A 21,899-nucleotide genomic window follows, 5' to 3' on the forward strand; every position below is an offset into this window, starting at 1 on the left:
AGCTTTTTCATAAATAAATGCAAATTGTGTTAGGGTGTATTAATTATGAGCCAGTACAATGTGCCAATATAAAAAAAAGCAAGGGGTGGCATTCATTAATTTGGGCGCAGGGTGGCGCAGGAAGCACACTATAATTTTCAGTTGGATATAAGTTTATGGTTCAAGGAATTAATGATTTGGCGCATGAACAAAAAGGATTAAAACTGTCTCCACATTCATGAAGGTAAAATAGGACTCCCTAGACCAGCTGCTAGCTCCTCTTATTTGGTGCCAAAAACTGTGCCACAAAAGGAGTTGGAAAACTAGAAGCGCCAGAAAAAAATTCAAATTCACAAGCGGCGCCACAATTTTAAGTAATAACTTAAAGTGTTTTAAAGCTATTACTGCATAAAGGGACAAATTATAGATTTGAAAATTGGCTTGGTCCTAATGGTAAAAATGAGCCCTGATTTTGAGGAGTTAAGGACACTAATGACTAGTGTGTAGATGCTCACTGCTGTGCTTTACCACCGTGCCCATGCTGGATGATGTTAAGATTAGGGTATTGCCCTGGCTGTATACTTCAAGGATCAGCAAAAGTGCCTAAAAGTAAGGGCTCATGAAAATGAACAGGAAATTGGGCAGTGTGTTAAGCGTTTTTTCAGCAGCTAGCACATGTCCCCATTTACTTCTATGGGCTCATGCTTATGCTATGGATTCCATGGGCCTGTACATGAGCCCAATTGTCAATCTTTATCTTTCTCTGATGTTGTGTAAGATTTTTTGTCTAATTGTCTTAATCTCCTATTAGTTGCCTAAGTTTACAACCAAAGTGTTACCTTTCAACACGCAATAAATCATGTGAACGCAGCCACCTTTTTTCTTGTAAGAACTGTCATAGTGCATGTTAATTTTCTCATTGAGCAGAAAGGAGTGTGTAGCAGTTTGTAGTGGAATGGCCACACATTCAGTCATTGGCTGCTCTTACCAAATCCTCCTCCTGTGACCTGGTACTAAACACTGAAAAACCTTTGGCTTAGACCATGGCCAAGGGTTTAGGGAACACCGTTTAGATAGTAGGGAATGATTCTGAAGACATTCCAGGAGAATTTAGAAGAAAGGGGAAAGGATCTCGCCTCAAGCCCGTCCTGCGAGATGACATCAGTAACGCAAATGTGGAGTCCCTATGGGTTGAGATAAGAGGAGGGAAAAAGAATAATAAAATATTACTAGGGGTTTGTTATAAGGCTCCAAATATAATGGAGGCAGCAGAGGAAATGCTGATAAGTGAAATGGATGCGGCTTCAAAGCATGGTGAAGTACTTATCATGGGGGACTTCAATTACCCAGATATTGACTGGGGGGCAGAAACCTGCAGGTCCTTCAAAGGCAGCAGGTTCTTGTCAACAACAAAAGACAATTACTTTTCGCAACTAGTCCTGGAGCCAACAAGAGGGGGGGCACTTCTGGACCTTATCCTTACCAACAGACCTGATAGGGTATCAAAACTACAGGTTGGGGGGAACCTGGGGAATAGTGATCATAATATTATTGATTTTGTATTATGCTTTACTAAGAGCGTTAGTGAAGGGGCAACCAACACTCTAAACTTCAGGAGGGCAAATTTTCAGCAACTAAGGGAAGATCTTAAAGGCATAGACTGGGATAATGTTCTGAAAGACAAAAGTACCCCCCAAAAATGGGACTTTTTCTTATATATTCTGAAAAAGTCCTGTGAGAAACACATACCTTATGGGAAAAAGCATAAAAGGAAAAAGAAAAACCCTATGTGGCTAACTAGTCTTGTAAGGAAAGCAATAAGCGAGAAAGATAAAGCGTTTAAGGTGCTAAAACGTGAAGGTAGCGATGAGGCATTACAGGATTATAGAGAGAAAAATAAATCCTGTAAAAAGCAGATAAAGGCCGCAAAAATAGAGACTGAGAGAAATATTGCCAGGGAGAGCAAAAATAATCCCAAATTATTTTTCAAGTATATAAATGATAAGAAACTAAAAACAGAGAGTGTGGGTCCCCTTAGAAATAACATGGGGGTCATGGTAGAAGGAGATGAGGAAAGGGCCAATCTACTGAATGTCGCCTTCTCAACTGTCTTTACCCAGGAAAATCCCCTGGTGGAAGACACAATGAGGAATAATGTTAATTCTTTTTATAATGTCAACAGTTTAACCCAGGAAGAGGTACGGCGCCGCCTCGCAACCACTAAGATAGATAAATCACCTGGGCCAGATGGCATACACCCCCGGGTTCTGCATGAATTATGTACGGTGATAGACAAACCGTTATTTTTAATATTTGAAGATTCACTGAGGACTGGTTATGTTCCACAGGAATGGCGCATAGCAAATGTGGTACCAATATACAAAAAAGGATCAAATAGCGATCCTGGAAACTACAGACCCGTGAGTCTAACTGCTGTGGTGGGGAAACTATTTGAGGGGTTTATTAGAGATGCTATCCTGGAGTATCTCACTGTGCACAACCTTATAACCCAGCGTCAGCATGGGTTTATGAGAGACCGGTCCTGTCAGACTAATCTGATTGGTTTCTACGAGGAGGTAAGTTCAAGACTGGATCTGGGGGACGCTGTGGATGTTGTATATCTGGACTTTTCAAAGGCATTTGACACCGTGCCACATAAAAGGTTGGTATATAAAATGAGACTGCTGGGAATAGGAGAAAATCTGTGTATTTGGGTAAGTAATTGGCTTAGTGATAGAAAACAGAGGGTGGTCATTAATGGCACATTCTCAGATTGGGTTGATGTTACCAGTGGAGTGCCACAGGGGTCAGTATTGGGGCCACTTCTTTTTAATATTTTTATTAATGACCTTGTAGTGGGTTTACACAGTCAAGTTTCAATATTTGCAGATGATACTAAGCTGTGTAAAGTAATAAATACTGAGGTCGATAGTTTAGCATTACAGAGGGATTTGTGGAAGCTTGAGGGATGGGCAGAGAAATGGTTGATGAGGTTTAATGTAGATAAATGTAAAGTTATGCACAGGGCCATTACTTAGTAAAACTGAAGCTGAAAAGGACTTGGGGGTATTGGTGGATGGTAAACTTAATTTTAGTGACCAGAGCCAGGCGGCTGCTGCTAAAGCAAATAAAATAATGGGATGTATCAAGAGAGGAATAGATTCTCATGATAAAGACATAGTTTTGCCCTTATACAAATCCCTGGTCAGACCACACATGGAATATTGTGTACAGTTTTGGGCACCAGTGTATAAAAAGGATATAGTAGAGCTGGAACGGGTGCAGAGGAGAGCAACCAGGATTATTAGGGGAATGGGGGAACTAGAATACACTGACAGATTAAAAAATTTGGGATTATTCAGTTTAGAAAAAAGACGACTGAGGGGAGACCTCATTACAATGTACAAATACCTGAACGGACAGTACAAGGATCTCAGCAAAGATCTTTTTATACCTCCTGTGACCAGGACAAGGGGGCATCCTCTACGCCTAGAGGAGAGGCGATTCTACCATCAACATAGACAAAGGTTCTTTACTGTAAGAGCAGTGAGACTGTGGAACTCTCTGCCGCAGGAGGTTGTTATGGCGGACTCTATGTACATGTTCAAGAGAGGCCTGGATGACTTTCTGGAGAGAAAAAATATCACGGGTTATGGGGATAAAACATTTATTTAATTCTTAAAGGTTGGACTTGATGGACTTGCGTCTCCTTCCAGCCTTATATACTATGATACTATGATGAGGTATTGTAGATAATTGGGAAGATCGGGAAGACATTCCACAGGGAAAGGATATAGTATTCTAATAGAGGACCAGGATTTGGGAGGAATTCTACTAGAGGAGGAGAATCATAAAGGCATTCTGCTTTTTCTCTTTATATTTAAAGTGTCTATATTTGAACATTTGTCAGATTCTCTGAAATGCAGAGAGTTATAATTCCGCTGTAAAGATTGTTAACCCTGCAATATATTTTACCAGAACAGAAGAATGAAAGGAGGAGATAATAATTTAAGATTCTTGGATAAATAAATTGAAGAGAAAGAGACCAGATGGGCATCTCCAATCCAAGGAAAGAGGTGGGAGGAGATGGCAAGTACTGATCAGGAGAATATTCATGTGGTAGAGCAGATTTTTTCTCAATGTTTCCGTTCATAGAGATTACGGTGGACTACACATGTGTCAAGACACTGCTGCAGGTGAATAGATACTGGAGAGACCTGGACCAGATAACAGTTCTATTCTGTCGCCAGCAATTAGAAACTGCTTGATAGTTTTTATATTAAGAAAGAGCAGCTGTCTACCTTAATTATTTTCCTCTGTCAGTCTCCCAGCAGGTCCAGATTAGATATTGCAATAGTATTGATCCCACACGGTCTTATTACAGTTCAATCTTCTCTGTCTGGGTTTTGCTCGTGGCAATTATATCATAGGAGAGATACAGCATGCAGCAATATCACCATGTATTGTCTTCCACAGGACTGCAGATAAATCTACTGCATTATCTGTACCTATTGAGTTATTCCTGCGTAAAAAAAAAAGGAACTGTTAACCAACACTATGAACCCCATCAATGTGTGTGTCTTCTAGATATTGTAAACTGTACTGGTTATTAAATAACACTCAGTGAAATGTGCCAGTCAGAATTATTGATGGGTCAACCCTTGTATGAGACAACTGGCAGGTCACAAATTATAGAGCAGGTCCTATTCCTGTCCATGTTTGCGAGATTGGACTGTATTATTGTGTGATTGTCTAATCAGCCAAACAGTCAATGTATTACTGTCATGTACTGTAAGTGACACAGTGGCCCTGCCATGTACCTGAAGTGTCATATAACAGTGTTTTGTGCCTGAGGTACTGTAGTATAGAGCAACCGGCTCTATAACAGGCTACAGATACTTCACCCTTCTTTACGCAACAGGACATCACCCGGATCATGGGTTTGGCACCGAAAAATAGCTACTACTGAGATTTGGATTCCTAGTAAACATATCCACTTGTGTTCCTTAGTCTGGTATGTCTGTCTCTCATCATCTCCCTGCTCTGATAAAGAAGATACTTTCCGTGAAAAATAAAACCTTGAGTTGACAGGTGCCCAGGTGTAGGATGTGTCCTGTATTCTGCTGTGCAGTATCAGTATATTAACATAAAACTGTGAAGGAAATCTGCAGAAACAAATGAAAAGGTTAACATGACATGTGCTGGATGTGTCTAGTACTTCAGGGTTACAGGAAGGCATGATTACTTAGACAGGCTAACAGCTTAATTGTTGCCTTTCAGCTGGCGAAGCAGGCATCCCAGCTAAAAAGCCCTTAATCTGTGCGTGCAACATTATCTCATGAGCTTATATGGAGTAATAGGGATTCTTGATGGGGAAGGCAGGAGAAGTCATTCTGAGCAGTGGGTTACAACCCCAGAGAATGAGAGAGGTGGTGGCTGAGCCCATTATTAATCCACTCCAGTGCTTCTTAAAGGGGTTTGCCACTCCTTTACATAAATTTCCCATGTGCCTTTACTTCCTTAATAATAATCCCTAAATGTTCTACAATTTATTCATCATCCCTGCTTCCTTTAGTGCGGTCTGTAAACTCTCTGTGGATCTTTGCTTACATGTCTCTGCACTGATAAATAGGAGGGACCTGCAGCAGGAGATGATGACTCATCCTGCTCCATGCTCCCTGTGTCTGTTAGTGAGACCTACTGAGAGAGAGGCTGCCATTACAGACGGAGTAAAAGGGAAAGGCTCTAGCTCTCACAGGAGGCAGAAGTACAGGTACATAACCATGCAGAGACATGTCTAATGGAACAGATTTAAAGAAAGGTGGCCAACCCCTTTAAGCCTAGGTAAAGCAACCAAAAACTGGACTAAATGTTTACATTTTGTTAAAATAAATTTCTGATAATTTTTTATCTTATTTCTATACTTTATGGTGAAACAATGAGATAGAGAAATTAGAACAGATTTTGGCATCATGTACGTTTCTCTGCAAAGGGGACAGAACAACATCACTGTATTGAAGGGAGGATGGATGGGGAATATTGCAATTTTTTGGCCAACAACCTCTTTCCCTCAGTAAGAGAATTGTAGATGGATAGCGACTGGATCTTCACACATGACATTGATCCAAAACACACAGCCAGGGCAACTAAGGTGTGGCTCCATAAGAAGCATTTCAAGGCCATGGAGTCACCTAGCCAGTCTCCTGACTGAAACCCAATGGAAAATCTTTGTTGGGAGCTGATACTCAATGGGGGGCATTTATTATTTTTAGCACTAGTTGTTCTTTTTTGGTGCCCAATTTTAGCTTTGATAAGAACTGTAATGTTATATTCAAAGTATCATAGTTTATACGGTTGAAAAAAGACACTTGTCCATCAAGTTCAACCAAGGAAGGGAAGGGATTGCATGAGGAAGGGATTTAGGGGAAACAATTCTATATAACATAACCATCAATGTTATTTAGGTGTAAAAAGGCATCTAGACCCTTCTTGATGCTCTCTGCTGTCCCTGCTCTGACCAGTGCCTGAGGGAGGCTATTCCACAGATTAACAGTTCTCATAGTAAAGAAGCCCTGTTGCCTCTGGTCATTAAAACTTGATTTCTCCAGACGGAGACAGTGCCCCCTCGTCTTGATTTGATTTAATCTGAAACTTTTTACCACCATATTTTTTGTATGGACCATTCATACATTTATATAAATTAATCATGTCCCCTCGTAGTAGTCTCTTTTCCAGACTAAATAAATCTACTTTTTTTTAATATTTCCACATAATTAAGACCCTCCATACCCCTTATCATTTTTGTGGTTCTACGTTGAACCCTCTCCAGCTCCAGGGCATCCTTTTTATGGACCGGTGCCCAGAACCGGACAGCATATTCCAGGTGAGGCAGAACGAATGCCTTGTACAGTGGTAATATTACATCCCTATCACGAGAGTCCATACCACTTTTGATACATGACAAGATCCTACTGACTTTAGAGATGCTGTTATTCAATCTACTAGTACAGCCAGGTCCTTCTCATCAAGGGACTCTCCCAGATTTACTCCCCCGAGGACATATCTTGCCTTTGGGTTATTAGCCCCCAGGTGCATTACCTTACATTTATCCACATTGAACCTCATTTGCCAAGTGGATGACCAAACATTCAGTTTGTCCAAGTCACCCTGCAGCCTATGAACATCCTCCATAGACTGTATTACACTACACAGAACCCTGGGGTACACCACTCATAACTGGTGACCATTCAGAGTAGGAATCATTCACCACATCTCTCTGGATTCGATCCATCAGCCAGATCTAAATTCAATTGCAACAATAACGGTACAGCAATAACAGAACTGAGTTCTCAGTCCAGGAGCCTTGTACACATTAATTTTGTTGAGCTTAGATTGATTAATGTCTACATTCAGCCAGTCTAGTTTATTAAAGGATGCATGACCCGCACTGGCACCACCACTCCAGAGGCTCTTCTAACGTATAAACGGAGCTAAAAAAAACCATTAAGAATCTGCGCCTATTCTTGGTCTCCAGTCACCGATGCCCCATTTTCAGAATAAAGGGGTCCAACCTGTTCTGACCCATTTTTTTGCATTGATATTGGCGCACCGTAACAAATAATCAGCAGAAATTGGAAAGTACAAGCATGAAGAGGTTTAGAAGTTGGTAGACTTGCTTTTTGTTTTTCAGGAAGAGTTTCAAGATTGAAGAGCTGCAGCCAAATTGAGCAAAAACAAAAGGCATGAGTTTCCGGAAATAAGCTAAATTGTGGCACCGACACATCATAAATATGGCACTCATGTCACAAACCACAAATAAAACCAACAGCCACCAAAAAGAAATGATGCAAAGCCAATAATAAATGCCCATGAATGTTGCCTGCTGGAAAGCATCTGTATGGGCCAAAATACCTGATGTGTGTGTATACTAGGTCAAGAACTGCAGGAAACATTGGACCTCTCTAATTGCAAACAAAGGTTTCTGTACAAAATATTAAGTTCCATTATATCAAATATTTATTTATTTAATTAAATATTTGTAATATTGTAATATATGTAATTATTTAAAATTATACCATGTGATTTTTCTGGATTTTATCCTCAGATTCTCTTTTTCACAGTAAATACATACATACAGTAATAAGTAATACATACAGTAAAAATTACAGACCTTTTCATTCTTTGTAGGTGGGAAAAACCGGCAGTGTATCAAATACTTATTTTTCCCACAATAAGTGTTATATAGTGTTATGCAGTTCATGTCTTTCACCTGTTCATTTGACAAAACTGCACCTAAAACCACCTCAAAGCTGATTGCGATGCAGTTTTAACTGCAACGTGTGAACGCACCCTAAAAGTAAAAACCCAGAGGGTCATGGATTGTCATAAAGCCCAGCCAAGTCCATATACAGGTATCTGTATACAAAGAAAATAAAGGTAGGGGTTGGAAAATTTAGAAATTGCAAGTACTTATTAATATGTCTGTTTTATATATGGGTACAGGAATGAATTACAGTAGGTGAACATTTGGGCACTCATTATACCAGGTGCTCTTACTCTTATTAATTATGCAGATCTCCCCCCAGTCGCTGCAGTTAATAAGAATGTGGTTGATTATGGGCCGAGAGCAGCTGCAGAGCTGGAGTCAGGAGGTTGTGTGATGTCCATAGCTGCAGTATTGTCATTAATCGACTTGTTGTCCATGGGAATTCGGGCAGGTGGTCACTGTAGGTGGAGAACTGAGTGTGAAATGATAGGTTGCAGTAGCATAAGGCGTGTGGTATTGCTCAGATGATTTCTGAAGCTTGCATAGGTTTCTCTTCCAGCGATGCCAGATTTCTCAGTCTGCAGGAGAGGCCGGCTGTCTGCAGCGGACATTAATAATTCAAACACAATTTGCACTCTGGTGGAAGCGTGCTAGGTCTAATACACTCTACAGAGGTCTCCAGAGATTACTGTACAGGAAATAAGCCTAGATTCCACATGACTGTATGGTCTGCAGTGGCAACATGAAGCCAACACAGGCTGTAGAACTACAAGTGACTCGGTATCTACCATGAGGAATGACAGGGTGTGTCGGCACCTGTGCATTGTGTACTGATCATTTACATTGCACTGCAGTGTTCGATGATCAGGATAAAGAATCCCCACTTCCCCGATTTCCGATAAAAACAATTTCAGTAAGGAAGATTCAGCATATGGCAGAAATTGGATAATATAACACACTTTATTTCTTCATTATTAAAAAATGCTTCAGCAAAATAATATTTGCTAACACGTTTTAAACTTATGTGGTTCTAAATCATAGTATAGCATTTTTTTTAATCAATTTTGTTATTAATAAGGAACACAAAAAATACAAAACAGGTGGGATTCTACAAAAAGGTGTGATATCCATGCAATCTTGAGGCAATATTGGAGTATCTGATATACGGTACCCAAAAGTAGAAAAGTTGTGTAACATTCTATAAAATAGTAGTTTGTCCATAGTAAAGCATATTTGCCATATTCTGGATTTTCTTTATTGGAATTGCTTTTGAACCATTACCTCACGTGATTCCTATACAGCTTTTATCCATACAAGTGGTACAGAACATCCATCTGTAGAAAGGAGGATGTGAACTGTTTTTATTTTTCATATGAATGGTGATTCACTCACATTTTTTTTACTTAATTTTATATACATGTACACATATTACAATGAAAGGTCTCCTTTAAATTGTAGTCTTTATGTCATCTTAACCCTGCAGGGTCTGATTGCTCATACAATATACTGCCTATTGCTGAGCTGCGCTTCTCTCTGCTCTCTTACTCTAGCTCCCACCCTTGCATTCACGAAGGAGCTCACACAGATCTTTATCCAGGGGGATGGGAGGGAGGTATATAGCAGTACTGTGTGTTAGAGGTGAGTTAGCAGAGCTGAGACTGTCATTGTGTGTTATATACATCTTATGGATTTCGTCATCTCTTATCTCTGATATGTCTCATCTCCCTTTCTATGTGTCAGATACTGGTACAATGTTCAAAAGCTAAATGAAAGTGTATATAAACCTTTGCCCTAATAATCTAACCACATTGTCACTACACAGAACTTGTGGAATCATGAGATTTGTGCTTAGAGAGTCCCCGCCCACACTCTGGAATTTTACACTGATCATTACTGAGTTATAGGAGGTAAACAGAAAGTCAGGGGTTAAAGGAATCTTTATTGTGTAAACTTCAGTGTGTTAACATCACATTAACAGTGCATTTTGTAAATACAAGTATTGGATCATGGCATTAACATTGCATTTTGTAAACATAAATGCTAAAAGCCACATCACCAAGTAGATGGTGATGTAGATTCCTCCTGACAGCCTCATCCCTTAACTGTATTTAGTTAGTCAATGTAACTAGCCCATTTTATTAAAAACTTTAACTTTGTGTTCTGCAGATTACCTTGAGAGGCTACTGCGGCATGTACTATCTTTTCCAAGCACTGCATGCATTGAGTAACAATGCCTGTTGATAAAGGGTTACAAGTAGAGATGAGCGAACATGCTCGTCCGAGCTTGATGCTCGTTCGAGCATTAGCGTACTCGAAACTGCTCGTTGCTCGGACGAATACTTCGCCCGCTCGAGAAAATGGCAGCTCCCGCCGTTTTGCTTTTTGGCGGCCAGAAACAGAGCCAATCACAAGCCAGGAGACTCTGCACTCCACCCAGCATGACGTGGTACCCTTACACGTCGATAGCAGTGGTTGGCTGGCCAGATCAGGTGACCCTGGGATAGACTAGCCGCTGCCCGCGCTGCTCGGATCATTCTGTGTCTGGATGCCGCTAGGGAGAGAGCTGCTGCTGGTCAGGGAAAGCGTTAGGGTGTTCTATTAGCTTACTGTTAGGCAGGAGTGATTCTCCAAGAACCCAACAGCCCTTCTTAGGGCTACAATAACGTTCTACTTTTTTTTTTTTTTTATTTGCATCTAGTACCATTTTGTGAGGAATTAGCAGGGGGACTTGCTACCGTTGTGTTTAGCTCTTAGTGACGCACATATCCATTGCAAAGACCGAAGTGGGAAAATTTAGTAGGGGTTGGATTTCAATTAGGCACAGTCTGCCATTTGTCCTTTTTTATTTTACGTTTATTTTGTTTAATAACTCAGCGTCATCTCATCTGGCATAGTAGTGTGCTTTCATACTTGGCTAGAAAATAGCCATAGGAGAATCCAAACGGCTTACGCCTACAGTAGCGTTATATATTTGATTTCTGGTTGATCTGCTGGTGGCTGTACTTGCTGCAGTGCATCTACTAGCCAATTGTGAGCAATTTGTAGTGAGACTTGCGACCGCTGTGTTTTGCGCTTAGTGACGCACATATCCATTGCAAAGACCGAAGTGGGAAAATTTAGTAGGGGTTGGATTTCAATTAGGCACAGTCTGCCATTTGTCCTTTTTTATTTTACGTTTATTTTGTTTAATAACTCAGCGTCATCTCATCTGGCATAGTAGTGTGCTTTCATACTTGGCTAGAAAATAGCCATAGGAGAATCCAAACGGCTTACGCCTACAGTAGCGTTATATATTTGATTTCTGGTTGATCTGCTGGTGGCTGTACTTGCTGCAGTGCATCTACTAGCCAATTGTGAGCAATTTGTAGTGAGACTTGCGACCGCTGTGTTTTGCGCTTAGTGACGCACATATCCATTGCAAAGACCGAAGTGGGAAAATTTAGTAGGGGTTGGATTTCAATTAGGCACAGTCTGCCATTTGTCCTTTTTTATTTTACGTTTATTTTGTTTAATAACTCAGCGTCATCTCATCTGGCATAGTAGTGTGCTTTCATACTTGGCTAGAAAATAGCCATAGGAGAATCCAAACGGCTTACGCCTACAGTAGCGTTATATATTTGATTTCTGGTTGATCTGCTGGTGGCTGTACTTGCTGCAGTGCATCTACTAGCCAATTGTGAGCCATTTGTAGTGAGACTTGCGACCGCTGTGTTTTGCGCTTAGTGACGCACATATCCATTGCAAAGACCGAAGTGGGAAAATTTAGTAGGGGTTGGATTTCAATTAGGCACAGTCTGCCATTTGTCCTTTTTTATTTTACGTTTATTTTGTTTAATAACTCAGTGTCATCTCATCTGGCATAGTAGTGTGCTTTCATACTTGGCTAGAAAATAGCCATAGCAATAGGATAGCATCGTTTGGTTTTAAAAACTCAAAAACACAAAAAAAAGTTAAAAAAAAATTAAAGCTATAACTCTCATTTTAAAAATGTTTAACCTGAGGGCTAGGGGTAGAGGACGAGGGCGGGGACGTGGGCGTCCAACTACTGCAGGGGTCAGAGGCCGTGGTCCTGGCCGGGGTGAGACACCACCTGCTTATGAGGGAGCAGGGGAACGCCGCAGAGCTACACTCCCTAGGTTCATGTCTGAAGTTACTGGGACTCGTGGTAGAGCACTGTTGAGGCCAGAACAGTGCGAACAGGTGATGTCGTGGATTGCTGACAATGCTTCGAGCAATTTGTCCACCAGTCAGTCTTCCACGCAGTCCACCCATGTCACCGAAATCGCCACTCCTCCAGCTCCTGCACCTCAGCCTCCTCCCCCCCAGTCTGCCCCCTCCCAGGAAAATTTGGCATTTGAACCGGCATACTCTGAGGAACTGTTTTCTGGACCCTTCCCACAGTCACAAACCACTTGTCCGGTTGCTGCTGAGCAATTTTCCGATGCCCAGGTTTTCCACCAGTCACAGTCTGTGGGTGATGATGACCTTCTTGACGTAGTGGAAGTGTGTAAAGAGGTGTCCGACGATGAGGAGACACGGTTGTCAGACAGTGGGGAAGTTGTTGTCAGGGCAGGAAGTCCGAGGGGGGAGCAGACTGAGGGATCGGAGGATGATGAGGTGACAGACCCAAGCTGGGTTGAGAGGCCGGGTGAACACAGTGCTTCTGAGACGGAGGAGAGTCCTCGACCAGAACAGGTTGGAAGAGGCAGTGGTGGGGCCAGACGGAGAGGCAGGGCCAGAGCTGGTGCATCAGCGCCAAATGTGTCAACTAGTGAAGCTCCCGTGGCGAGGGCTCTTGCGGCGAGGGCTAGATCTTCAGAAGTCTGGAGGTTCTTTAAGGAAACACCGGATGACCGACGGACTGTGGTGTGCAACATTTGCCAAACCAGGCTCAGCAGGGGTTCCACCACTACTAGCTTAACTACCACCAGTATGCGCAGGCATATGAATGCTAAACACCCCACTCAGTGGCAACAAGCCCGTTCACCTCCGGCCGTGCACACCACTGCTCCTTCCCCTGTGTCAGCTGATAGTCAGCCCCCTGCCCAGGACCCTGCCACAAAAACCCCATCGTCGCCTCCACGATCCTCCACAGCATCCACCAGCGTTCAGCTCTCCATACCCCAGACGCTGGAGCGGAAACGCAAATATAGTGCAACCCACCCGCACGCCCAAGCCCTTAATGTGCACATCTCCAGATTGCTTAGCCTGGAGATGCTGCCCTATAGGCTAGTAGAGACCGAGGCCTTTCGCAACCTCATGGCGGCGGCCGCCCCTCGGTATTCGGTCCCCAGCCGCCACTACTTTTCCCGATGTGCCGTCCCAGCCCTGCACCAGCACGTGTCAGACAACATCACCCGTGCCCTGACCAACGCCGTTTCTGACAAGGTCCACCTGACCACGGCCACGTGGACGAGTGCTGCTGGGCAGGGCCACTATATATCGCTGACGGCACATTGGGTTAACTTGGTGGAGGCTGGGACCGAGTCTGACCCTGGCGCTGGTCATATACTGCCGACGCCGAGGATTGCGGGGCCTACCTCGGTCCAGGTGTTTCAGGCCTACTATGCCTCCTCCTCCTCCCACCCCTCCTCCACCTCCTCCTCCGAACTACCATCCGTGGGCACGGCGCCATCAGTCGGTAGCTCTAGGCACAGCAGCAGTGCCGTTGCTAAGCGACAGCAGGCGGTGCTCAAACTGCTGAGCCTAGGCGATAAAAGGCACACCGCCCAAGAGCTATTACAGGGCATCACGGCGCAGACTGATCTGTGGCTGGCACCGCTGAACCTGAAGCCAGGCATGGTTGTGTGTGACAACGGCCGTAACCTGGTGGCGGCTCTGCAACTCGGCAGACTGACACATGTGCCATGCCTGGCCCATGTGTTAAATCTGATAGTTCAGCGTTTCCTCAAGACATACCCCAATCTGTCAGATTTGCTCACGAAGGTGCGCCGCATCTGTGCGCATTTCAGGAAGTCCAGCACAGATGCTGCCACTCTCAGGGCAGCGCAGCGCCGCCTCCAACTGCCCGCTCACCGACTGTTGTGCGACGTGCCCACGAGGTGGAATTCAACACTGACCATGTTATCCAGAGTTTACCAGCAGCGCCGAGCCATTGTAGACTGCCAGATGTCAACTTCCACCAGAACTGGTAGTCAGGTCAGTCAGCTTCCTCAAGTCTACAATGAGGAGTGGACGTGGATGTCTGATATCTGTCAGGTGCTGAGTAACTTTGAGGAGTCAACACAGATGGTCAGTGGCGATGCCGCCATCATCAGCCTCACCATCCCGCTGCTTGGCCTGTTGAAAAACTCTCTGATCAGCATGAAGTCGGAAGCTTTGCGCTCGTCACAAGAGACGGGGGAAGAAGATTCCCTTGTTGATAGCCAAAGCACCCTTAGGTCTGTTTCTCAGCGCATATCGGAGGAGGTGGAGGTGGAGGAGGATGAGGAGGAAGAGGAGGAGAATGTTGGCGAGACACAAGAGGGGACCATTGTTGAGTCCTTCACTGTTCAGCGTGTATGGGCAGAAGAAGAGGAGTTGGAGGAGGAGGAAATGGACAGTCAGGCCAGTGAGGGGAGTGAATTCTTACGCGTTGGTACTCTGGCGCATATGGCAGATTTCATGCTAGGCTGCCTATCCCGTGACCCTCGCGTTCAAAGAATTTATTCCAGCACCGATTACTGGGTGTTCACTCTCCTGGACCCACGGTACAAGCAAAATCTTTCCACTCTCATCCCTGCAGAGGAAAGGAGTGTGAGAATGCATGAATACCAGCAGGCCCTGGTGCACAAGCTGAAACAGTATTTCCCTTCTGACAGCGCTAGCGGCAGAGTGCGTAGTTCTGCGGGACAAGTAGCGAGGGAGAGTAAGCGAGCAGGCAGCTTGTCCAGCACTGGCAAGGGTACGCTTTACAAGGCTTTTGCCAGCTTTATGTCACCCCAGCAAGACACTGTCACCTTTCCCCAGTCTCGGCAGAGTAGGGCTGATCTTTACAGAAAGATGGTGAGGGAGTACGTAGCTGACCATACCATCGTCCTAAATGATCACACAGCTCCCTACAACTACTGGGTTTCAAAGCTGGACATGTGGCACGAACTGGCGCTGTACGCCTTGGAGGTTCTTGCCTGCCCTGCCGCTAGCGTCTTGTCCGAGCGGGTTTTCAGTGCAGCTGGTGGCATCATCACCGATAAGCGTACACGCCTGTCGACTGACAGCGCTGACAGGCTGACGCTTATTAAGATGAATAAAGCCTGGATTTCTCATAATTTCCAATCTCCACCAGGTGAAGGAAGCTCAACCTGAATAATTGATCCACTCCTCCTCCTCCTCATTTTCCTCCTTCTCCTCCTCTTTGTACAGTAAAGCAGAGGAAACTGGCTATTTTTTGACAGGGCCCACTGGCTCTAGCTATAGTACTTTATGCATTTAATTTTTCTGGAGGGCCACCGACCCGGTCCTCTGTTTTAAACAATTTTTGGGAGTGCCACATACAGGCACTCAATCTATTCAATTTTTCTGGAGGGCCACCTACCTGCTCCTCTGGTTTGAAAACTTTTTGGGACTGCCACATACAGGCACTCAATCTATTCAATTTTTCTGGAGGGCCACCTACCTGCTCCTCTGGTTTGAAAACTTTTTGGGACTGCCACATACAGGCACTCAATCTATTCTATTTTTCTGGAGGGCCACCTACCTGCTCCTCTGGTTTGAAAACTTTTTGGGACTGCCACATACAGGCACTCAATCGATTCCATTTTTCTGGAGGGCCACCTACCTGCTCCTCTGGTTTGAAAACTTTTTGGGACTGCCACATACAGGCACTCAATCTATTCTATTTTTCTGGAGGGCCACCTACCTGCTCCTCTGGTTTGAAAAATTTTTGGGACTGCCACATACAGGCACTATCCAAATTAAATTGTCTCCATAGCAGCCTCCACACGTTGTCTCCATTGCTACCTCCAAAAGTCGTCCATATAGCTGCCTCCATACATCGTCCCTTTATCAAACGAGGTGTGTCAGGCAGAAATTTGGGTTGTTTTCATGGATTCCACATCAAAGTTGTTAACTTTGTCGCCACCCAGCTGTGTTATCCACAAAATATACTAATAAACTTTTATCATTTACCAATATTATTTCAGCGCTTCTTGCGCATCTGTTTACATTCCCCTCACCCGCCATATCCCAAACTTATAAGAACGCTACTACACTTGATCTTATACAAAAGGTTCTTAGAAGTGCTGTTTGGGGAGTAGCCTAGAGACAGGGGCTTGGATTGGCGAAAGCTCGCCTGGCTGCGGAGCGCCAGCTCCATCCCAAGATCCAACTAACATAGTTTTAACTGCAGCACCTTTAATCTACTACTAGTTCACTGCCTCCATAATAATAATAATAATCTTTATTTATATAGCGCCATCATATTCCGTAGCGCTTTACAAATCATAGGAAACAAATACAAATGTAATGTAACAGAGCACAACATTTGTATGGAACAACAGGAGTGAGGTCCCTGCTCGCCAGAGCTTACGGTTTATGAAGATGATGGGGTAACACGAGGTAAAAGAATATTTAATGGTCAAGCCATTCTTCTTAGGGAATAGAACAAAATATAATAAATGGAATTGCTGTCGCTTGAACCACTCAGCCGTCATCTTATATACCAGGTCCAGGGTGAATGGGACTGTAGAGAAGTCTGGTGCCTGTTGGTTGCTGGATAACAGATGGGAGGACGACACAGGACGGGTTAGTAGAAGAGTTAAAACTTCATGCAGTTAATGAGTGTTATAGGCTTGCCTAAAGAAATGGGTTTTAAGAGCACGTTTGAAACTTTGGAGGTTAGGTATTAGTCTGATAGTCCAGGGCAGAGCATTCCATAGAATTGGTGCAGCTCTAGAGAAGTCTTGGAGACGCGAGTGGGAGGTCCGCACTAGGGTAGAGGTTAATCTAAGATCACTGGCGGATCTAAGAGCACGGGTTGGGCGATAGACTGAGATAAGAGAGGAGAGGTAGGGGGGTGCAGCATTATACAGAGCTTTATGGATGAGGGTTATTATTTTAAACTATTCGAAAGGAGACTGGCAGCCAGTGCAGCTACTGGCATGAACTGTAAGCATACATGGTCCCCTTATCAAACGAGCTGTGTCAGGCAGAATTTTGGGTTGTTTTCATGGCTTCCACAACAAACTTGTTAACTTTGTCGCCACCCTGCTGTGTAATCCACAAAAAATACTGGCAAACTTTTATCATTTACCGATATTATTTCAGCGCTTCTTGCGCATCTGTTTACATTCCCCTCACCCGCCATATCCTAAACTTATAAGAACGCTACTACACTTGATCTTATACAAAAGGTTCTTAGAAGTGCTGTTTGGGGAGTAGCCTAGAGACAGGGGCTTGGATTGGCGAAAGCTCGCCTGGCAGCGGAGCGCCAGCTCCATGCCAAGATCCAACTAACATAGTTTTAACTGCAGCACCTTTAATCTACTACTAGTTCACTGCCTCCATACATGGTCCCCTTATCAAACGAGCTGTGTCAGGCAGAATTTTGGGCTGTTTTCATGGCTTCCATGTTAACTTTGTCGCCACCCTGCTGTGAAATCCACAAAATATACTGGCAAACTTTTATCATGTACCGATATTATTTGAGCGCTTCTTGCTCACCTCCTTTGGTTCCTCTCTGCCACCCATTGGTTTGAAGCCTGAGTCCATTTAGGGTATGTCGCCATGACACTCTCTAGCCTGCCGCTGCTGCCTCTGCATGCCGTCCCCTATAGTGTCAGGGTCAATTATTGGATGTTTTAGATGCTATCTAGCTTCATTCTGTCACTCTGTCATGGCCATGCTGTTGCCCATAATTTTGGCATAATGGTGCGATTATGCAGCCTCAGAGGCATCCATGCATGCTGCCCCTGCTGTTTCCTGTCCATTTCCGTGGTGTTTCCATCCTTTTCTGAGGTTCCCAGGTGTTTGGCCAAGCTTCCCTGTGCAGAGCCTTGGTCCCCTTGAAAAATGCTCGAGTCTCCCATTGACTTCAATGGGGTTCGTTATTCGAGACGAGCACTCGAGCATCGGGAAAAGTTCGTCTCGAATAACGAGTACCCGAGCATTTTAGTGCTCGCTCATCTCTAGTTACAAGTCCTCCTCATATCACCTAAAATTAGCCGCTATTGGGGCACTGTACCTTAATTACAGACGTTTTCTGAGGCTGGCAGTGAACCACGCCCCATTATTGGGACTGACAGCTCTATGTCTCTTCAAATCCCTGCTCTGCCTCCTTGTACTTAGGGACTGTCTGCTAATATTTAACTTCAGACATATAAAGCTCTATGTAAAGATGGGAAATATTGGGTCACATTTACTTACCTGTTTGCTGGAATTCACAGAAATTGCATTGTCCGACAATAATGCACTGTGCTGCAATTCACTAAGATTGTGTTCCCAATATCCTGCATGTGTCGCTTCCCCGCTCAGTTCCAACAGAGTTCACCATCTTTTAAGTGGTGCATGTAAGTGCATTAGCTTGCGACACAATTTGAAAGTTAAATCCAGAGCTCAGTCCGAATCAGTCAGATTATCCGACGGCATGCCCCCTAATTTGTGTCGCATGGAAGCCAGTGCAGCTGCGGCAAAAACCAATCGCGTGCGACACAATCCCGGCGCAGACACCTTTTAAATACCTGTCAAAGCTGTGCAATCCTGAAAAAAGTGCAAATTCCGACTAAAGTGTTATCCGCAACCCTCAGTAAATGAGCCCCATTGTGTCCATTTTTTTACACATTGCCTTGTGTTACATTCATGACATGTGATCAGTGACATCATCACAGGTCCTTTAACCTTCTTAGAATAGCAAACTGTACACCATGTATGTGGTTACATGAAATCACAGCAGCCTCCATGGAGGATGGAAAGGAGTAGAAGTCCATGGATGTGATTTCATGTGGTCAGATACATACATGGGGTACAGTTTTCTATTATTAAGAGGCAAAAGGACCTGAGATGATGTCACTATGTTCACATGACATTAACTGTGACCAGTAAGGAGGCATAAGGTATGGGAAGTATTAGATGGGAGGGTCTGGATGAGCAGGGCACGCCCTCTCCCCTCTGATGCCAGGTAATATAAGATAAAAGGTGATTATGTGGATGTAAGCAAAACTATTTTTAGCTAAAAGAAGGGTGTCAGTCAGTTAATAGAGCTCTATAAGAACCTGTCACTGGCTGTACATGTGGAAATCTATCATCAAAATCCATCATGATTAACCACTTACTCATAGATCCAGTCACTGTGACTGTGGAAATCTTTAGATATTTGCTATCCTTGGTCTCCTTCCTTAAAAATCGACTTTTAAAATTATGATAATGAGCCTGAATAGCTCTGGTGGCATTACCATAGCCCCTTTATACCTCAGATTCAGAGACTGTTACACTGTGTAGGAAAACTCTCCCCCACTGTGTAAGATTACAGCAGGCACAGGTGGAGGGGAAGAAAATCTTACAGCCTGTGAAGTTGAAGCACTCTGGCTTATTGGCATAATTATAAAAGTTGATTTTAGAAGGAATGAGGCCATGGATAACAAACATAAGATTACCACAGTCCCGTTGCCTGGATCTATGAGTAAGTGCCCCTGGTTTATCATTATGGATTTTGATGAGAGATTTCCTTTAAGGCTACTCCATGCCCCAGTAGCTTCTCCATTGCCCCTCCTTGCATAGCCCTATCTCCAGTGCTCGGAGAGGCTAGTACATACCCCAGTAGCCTCTAAAGGTAATTTGCATAACACAAAGATAAAGTTTTTAATAGTTACAAGGACTATCCGAATGCAGTTTAGGGATTAGGCTGGCAGGAGAGAATCTAACAAGATTTCTGATGGTAGGTTTGCTTTGATTTGTGTTCCTAAATACAATTCAATCACACGGTGTGAACCCGGCCTCACTGGAGATTTGTACTAGGAAGAGATTTAAAAAAACCCAAAACATATTGGTTCACAAGTTTGTAGCATTATGAATCTCACCATGCCCAAGCATGTGAGATACTTTATTGACAGGAAGTGCTTTTATTTGTAGTTCTACAGCAGCTTAACAACCACATATACAACATTCTGTACCTATACTTATTGTGCATGAACTATACAGCAGGTAAAATCTTGTCTTTTGTCTCTCTTTGACCCATTATTTTCTCTCTTTATCTGGTTAGGACGTCACATTCCAGGGCCAAGGCTGACGCAGCTGCTGCAGCAGCTCTCAAGGCTCAGGAGGAAGCTCAGATTGCCAGGATTGCTGCCAAAGAGTTTTCTCCATCCTTCCAGCACCGGGAAAACGGTAAGTACCAGAAGCCAAAATTATGTATTATTGGACATAGCTGGATCTGAGATAAGTGACATACCTTTAGGATCCTCACTGCTCACTCACGGTACACTGAAAATCTTATAAATAGCTGAATCCAGTCAGTATAAAATCTGACTATTATCTGCAGTTTCATCTATGTCTACCCCAGCATCCAGGCTCTTATCTCTGCAGCACCCAATCATCACATTAGAACCTGACAGGTTCTATTGTTTCACATTTAAACCAATGACCTGTAATAAAATATTTATTTTGCTTGCAAAGTATGGAAACAACATAAAATTTTGGATGGAGCCATCACTAGTACTAAGGGCCCAAAACCATTAGTTTGATGTTTGGTTTTATTATCCTAAGCACACCCCTCACAAAATAATGTTTTTGCGTGTATAATACAACTCATGCAATGTGTAAATAGCCTGAGAAGAGTCCATGGGGCAGATTTATCAAGCAGTCTGAAAGTCAGAATGTTTCCAGTTGCCCATGGCAACCAATCACAGCTACCCTTTAAAATATTCATGAGCACTGGTGAAATGAAAGCTGAGCTGTGATTGGTTGCCATGGGCAACTGGAAATATTCTGACTTTCAGACTGCTTGATAAATCTGCCCCCATGAGTTCATTAAACAGGACATGTGCCCTGAAGTAAGGAGTATTGGTTGTTGACCTCCTTACTCAATGCACAAGTGCAGGACTCATCTAGGGACTCTTTCTTGTGCATAAAGCGGACACTTAAAAGAGTATTCTCATCAGGACATTCACATCTAATTTTATTTATCTGACATATTCAAACATTTCTTCAACTGCCTGTTATTAAACTAATGTACCGTATATACTCGAGTATAAGCCGACCCGAGTATAAGCCGAGACCCCTAATTTTACCACAAAAACTCGGTAAAACCTATTGACTCGAGTATAAGCCGAGGGTGGGAAATGCATTGGTCACAGCCCCTTCCCCCAAGTATATAGCCAGCAAGCCCCCAGAAGTATATAGCCAGCAGCCCCCAGTAGTATATAGCCAGCAGCCCCCAGTAGCATATAGCCAGCAGTGCCCCAGTATATAGCCAGCCAGCCCCTGCCCCCCAGTATATACCCTGCCAGCCCCTGCCCCAGTACATAGCTAGCCAGCCCCTGTTCCCCAGTATATAGCGTGCTAGCCCCTGTGCCCCAGTATACAGCCTGCCAGCCCCTGTACCACAGTATACAGGCTGCCAGCCCTTGTGCCCCAGTATATAGCCTGCCAGCCCCCATGCCCCAGTATACAGCCTGCCAGCCCCTGTGCCCCAGTATACCACCTGCCAGCCCCTGTGCCCCAG

At 43.9% G+C, this 21,899-nt stretch overlaps 1 protein-coding gene across 2 annotated transcripts in view; it reads left to right on the forward strand.

Moving 5' to 3' along the window:
• The window catches only part of JPH3 (junctophilin 3), a 117,168-nt gene that overhangs the window by 68,230 nt on the left and 27,039 nt on the right, over positions 1 to 21,899 (forward strand). For both annotated transcript variants that reach the window (XM_072117092.1, XM_072117091.1), the window contains exon 3: positions 20,439 to 20,563. In XM_072117092.1, coding sequence (XP_071973193.1) covers positions 20,439 to 20,563 — 125 coding nt within the window. The remainder of the gene's footprint in view (positions 1 to 20,438; positions 20,564 to 21,899) is intronic.

The sequence above is a fragment of the Engystomops pustulosus genome, chromosome 7 (genome assembly GCF_040894005.1).
Source record: "Engystomops pustulosus chromosome 7, aEngPut4.maternal, whole genome shotgun sequence".
In the NCBI taxonomy this organism is placed as follows: domain Eukaryota; kingdom Metazoa; phylum Chordata; class Amphibia; order Anura; family Leptodactylidae; genus Engystomops; species Engystomops pustulosus.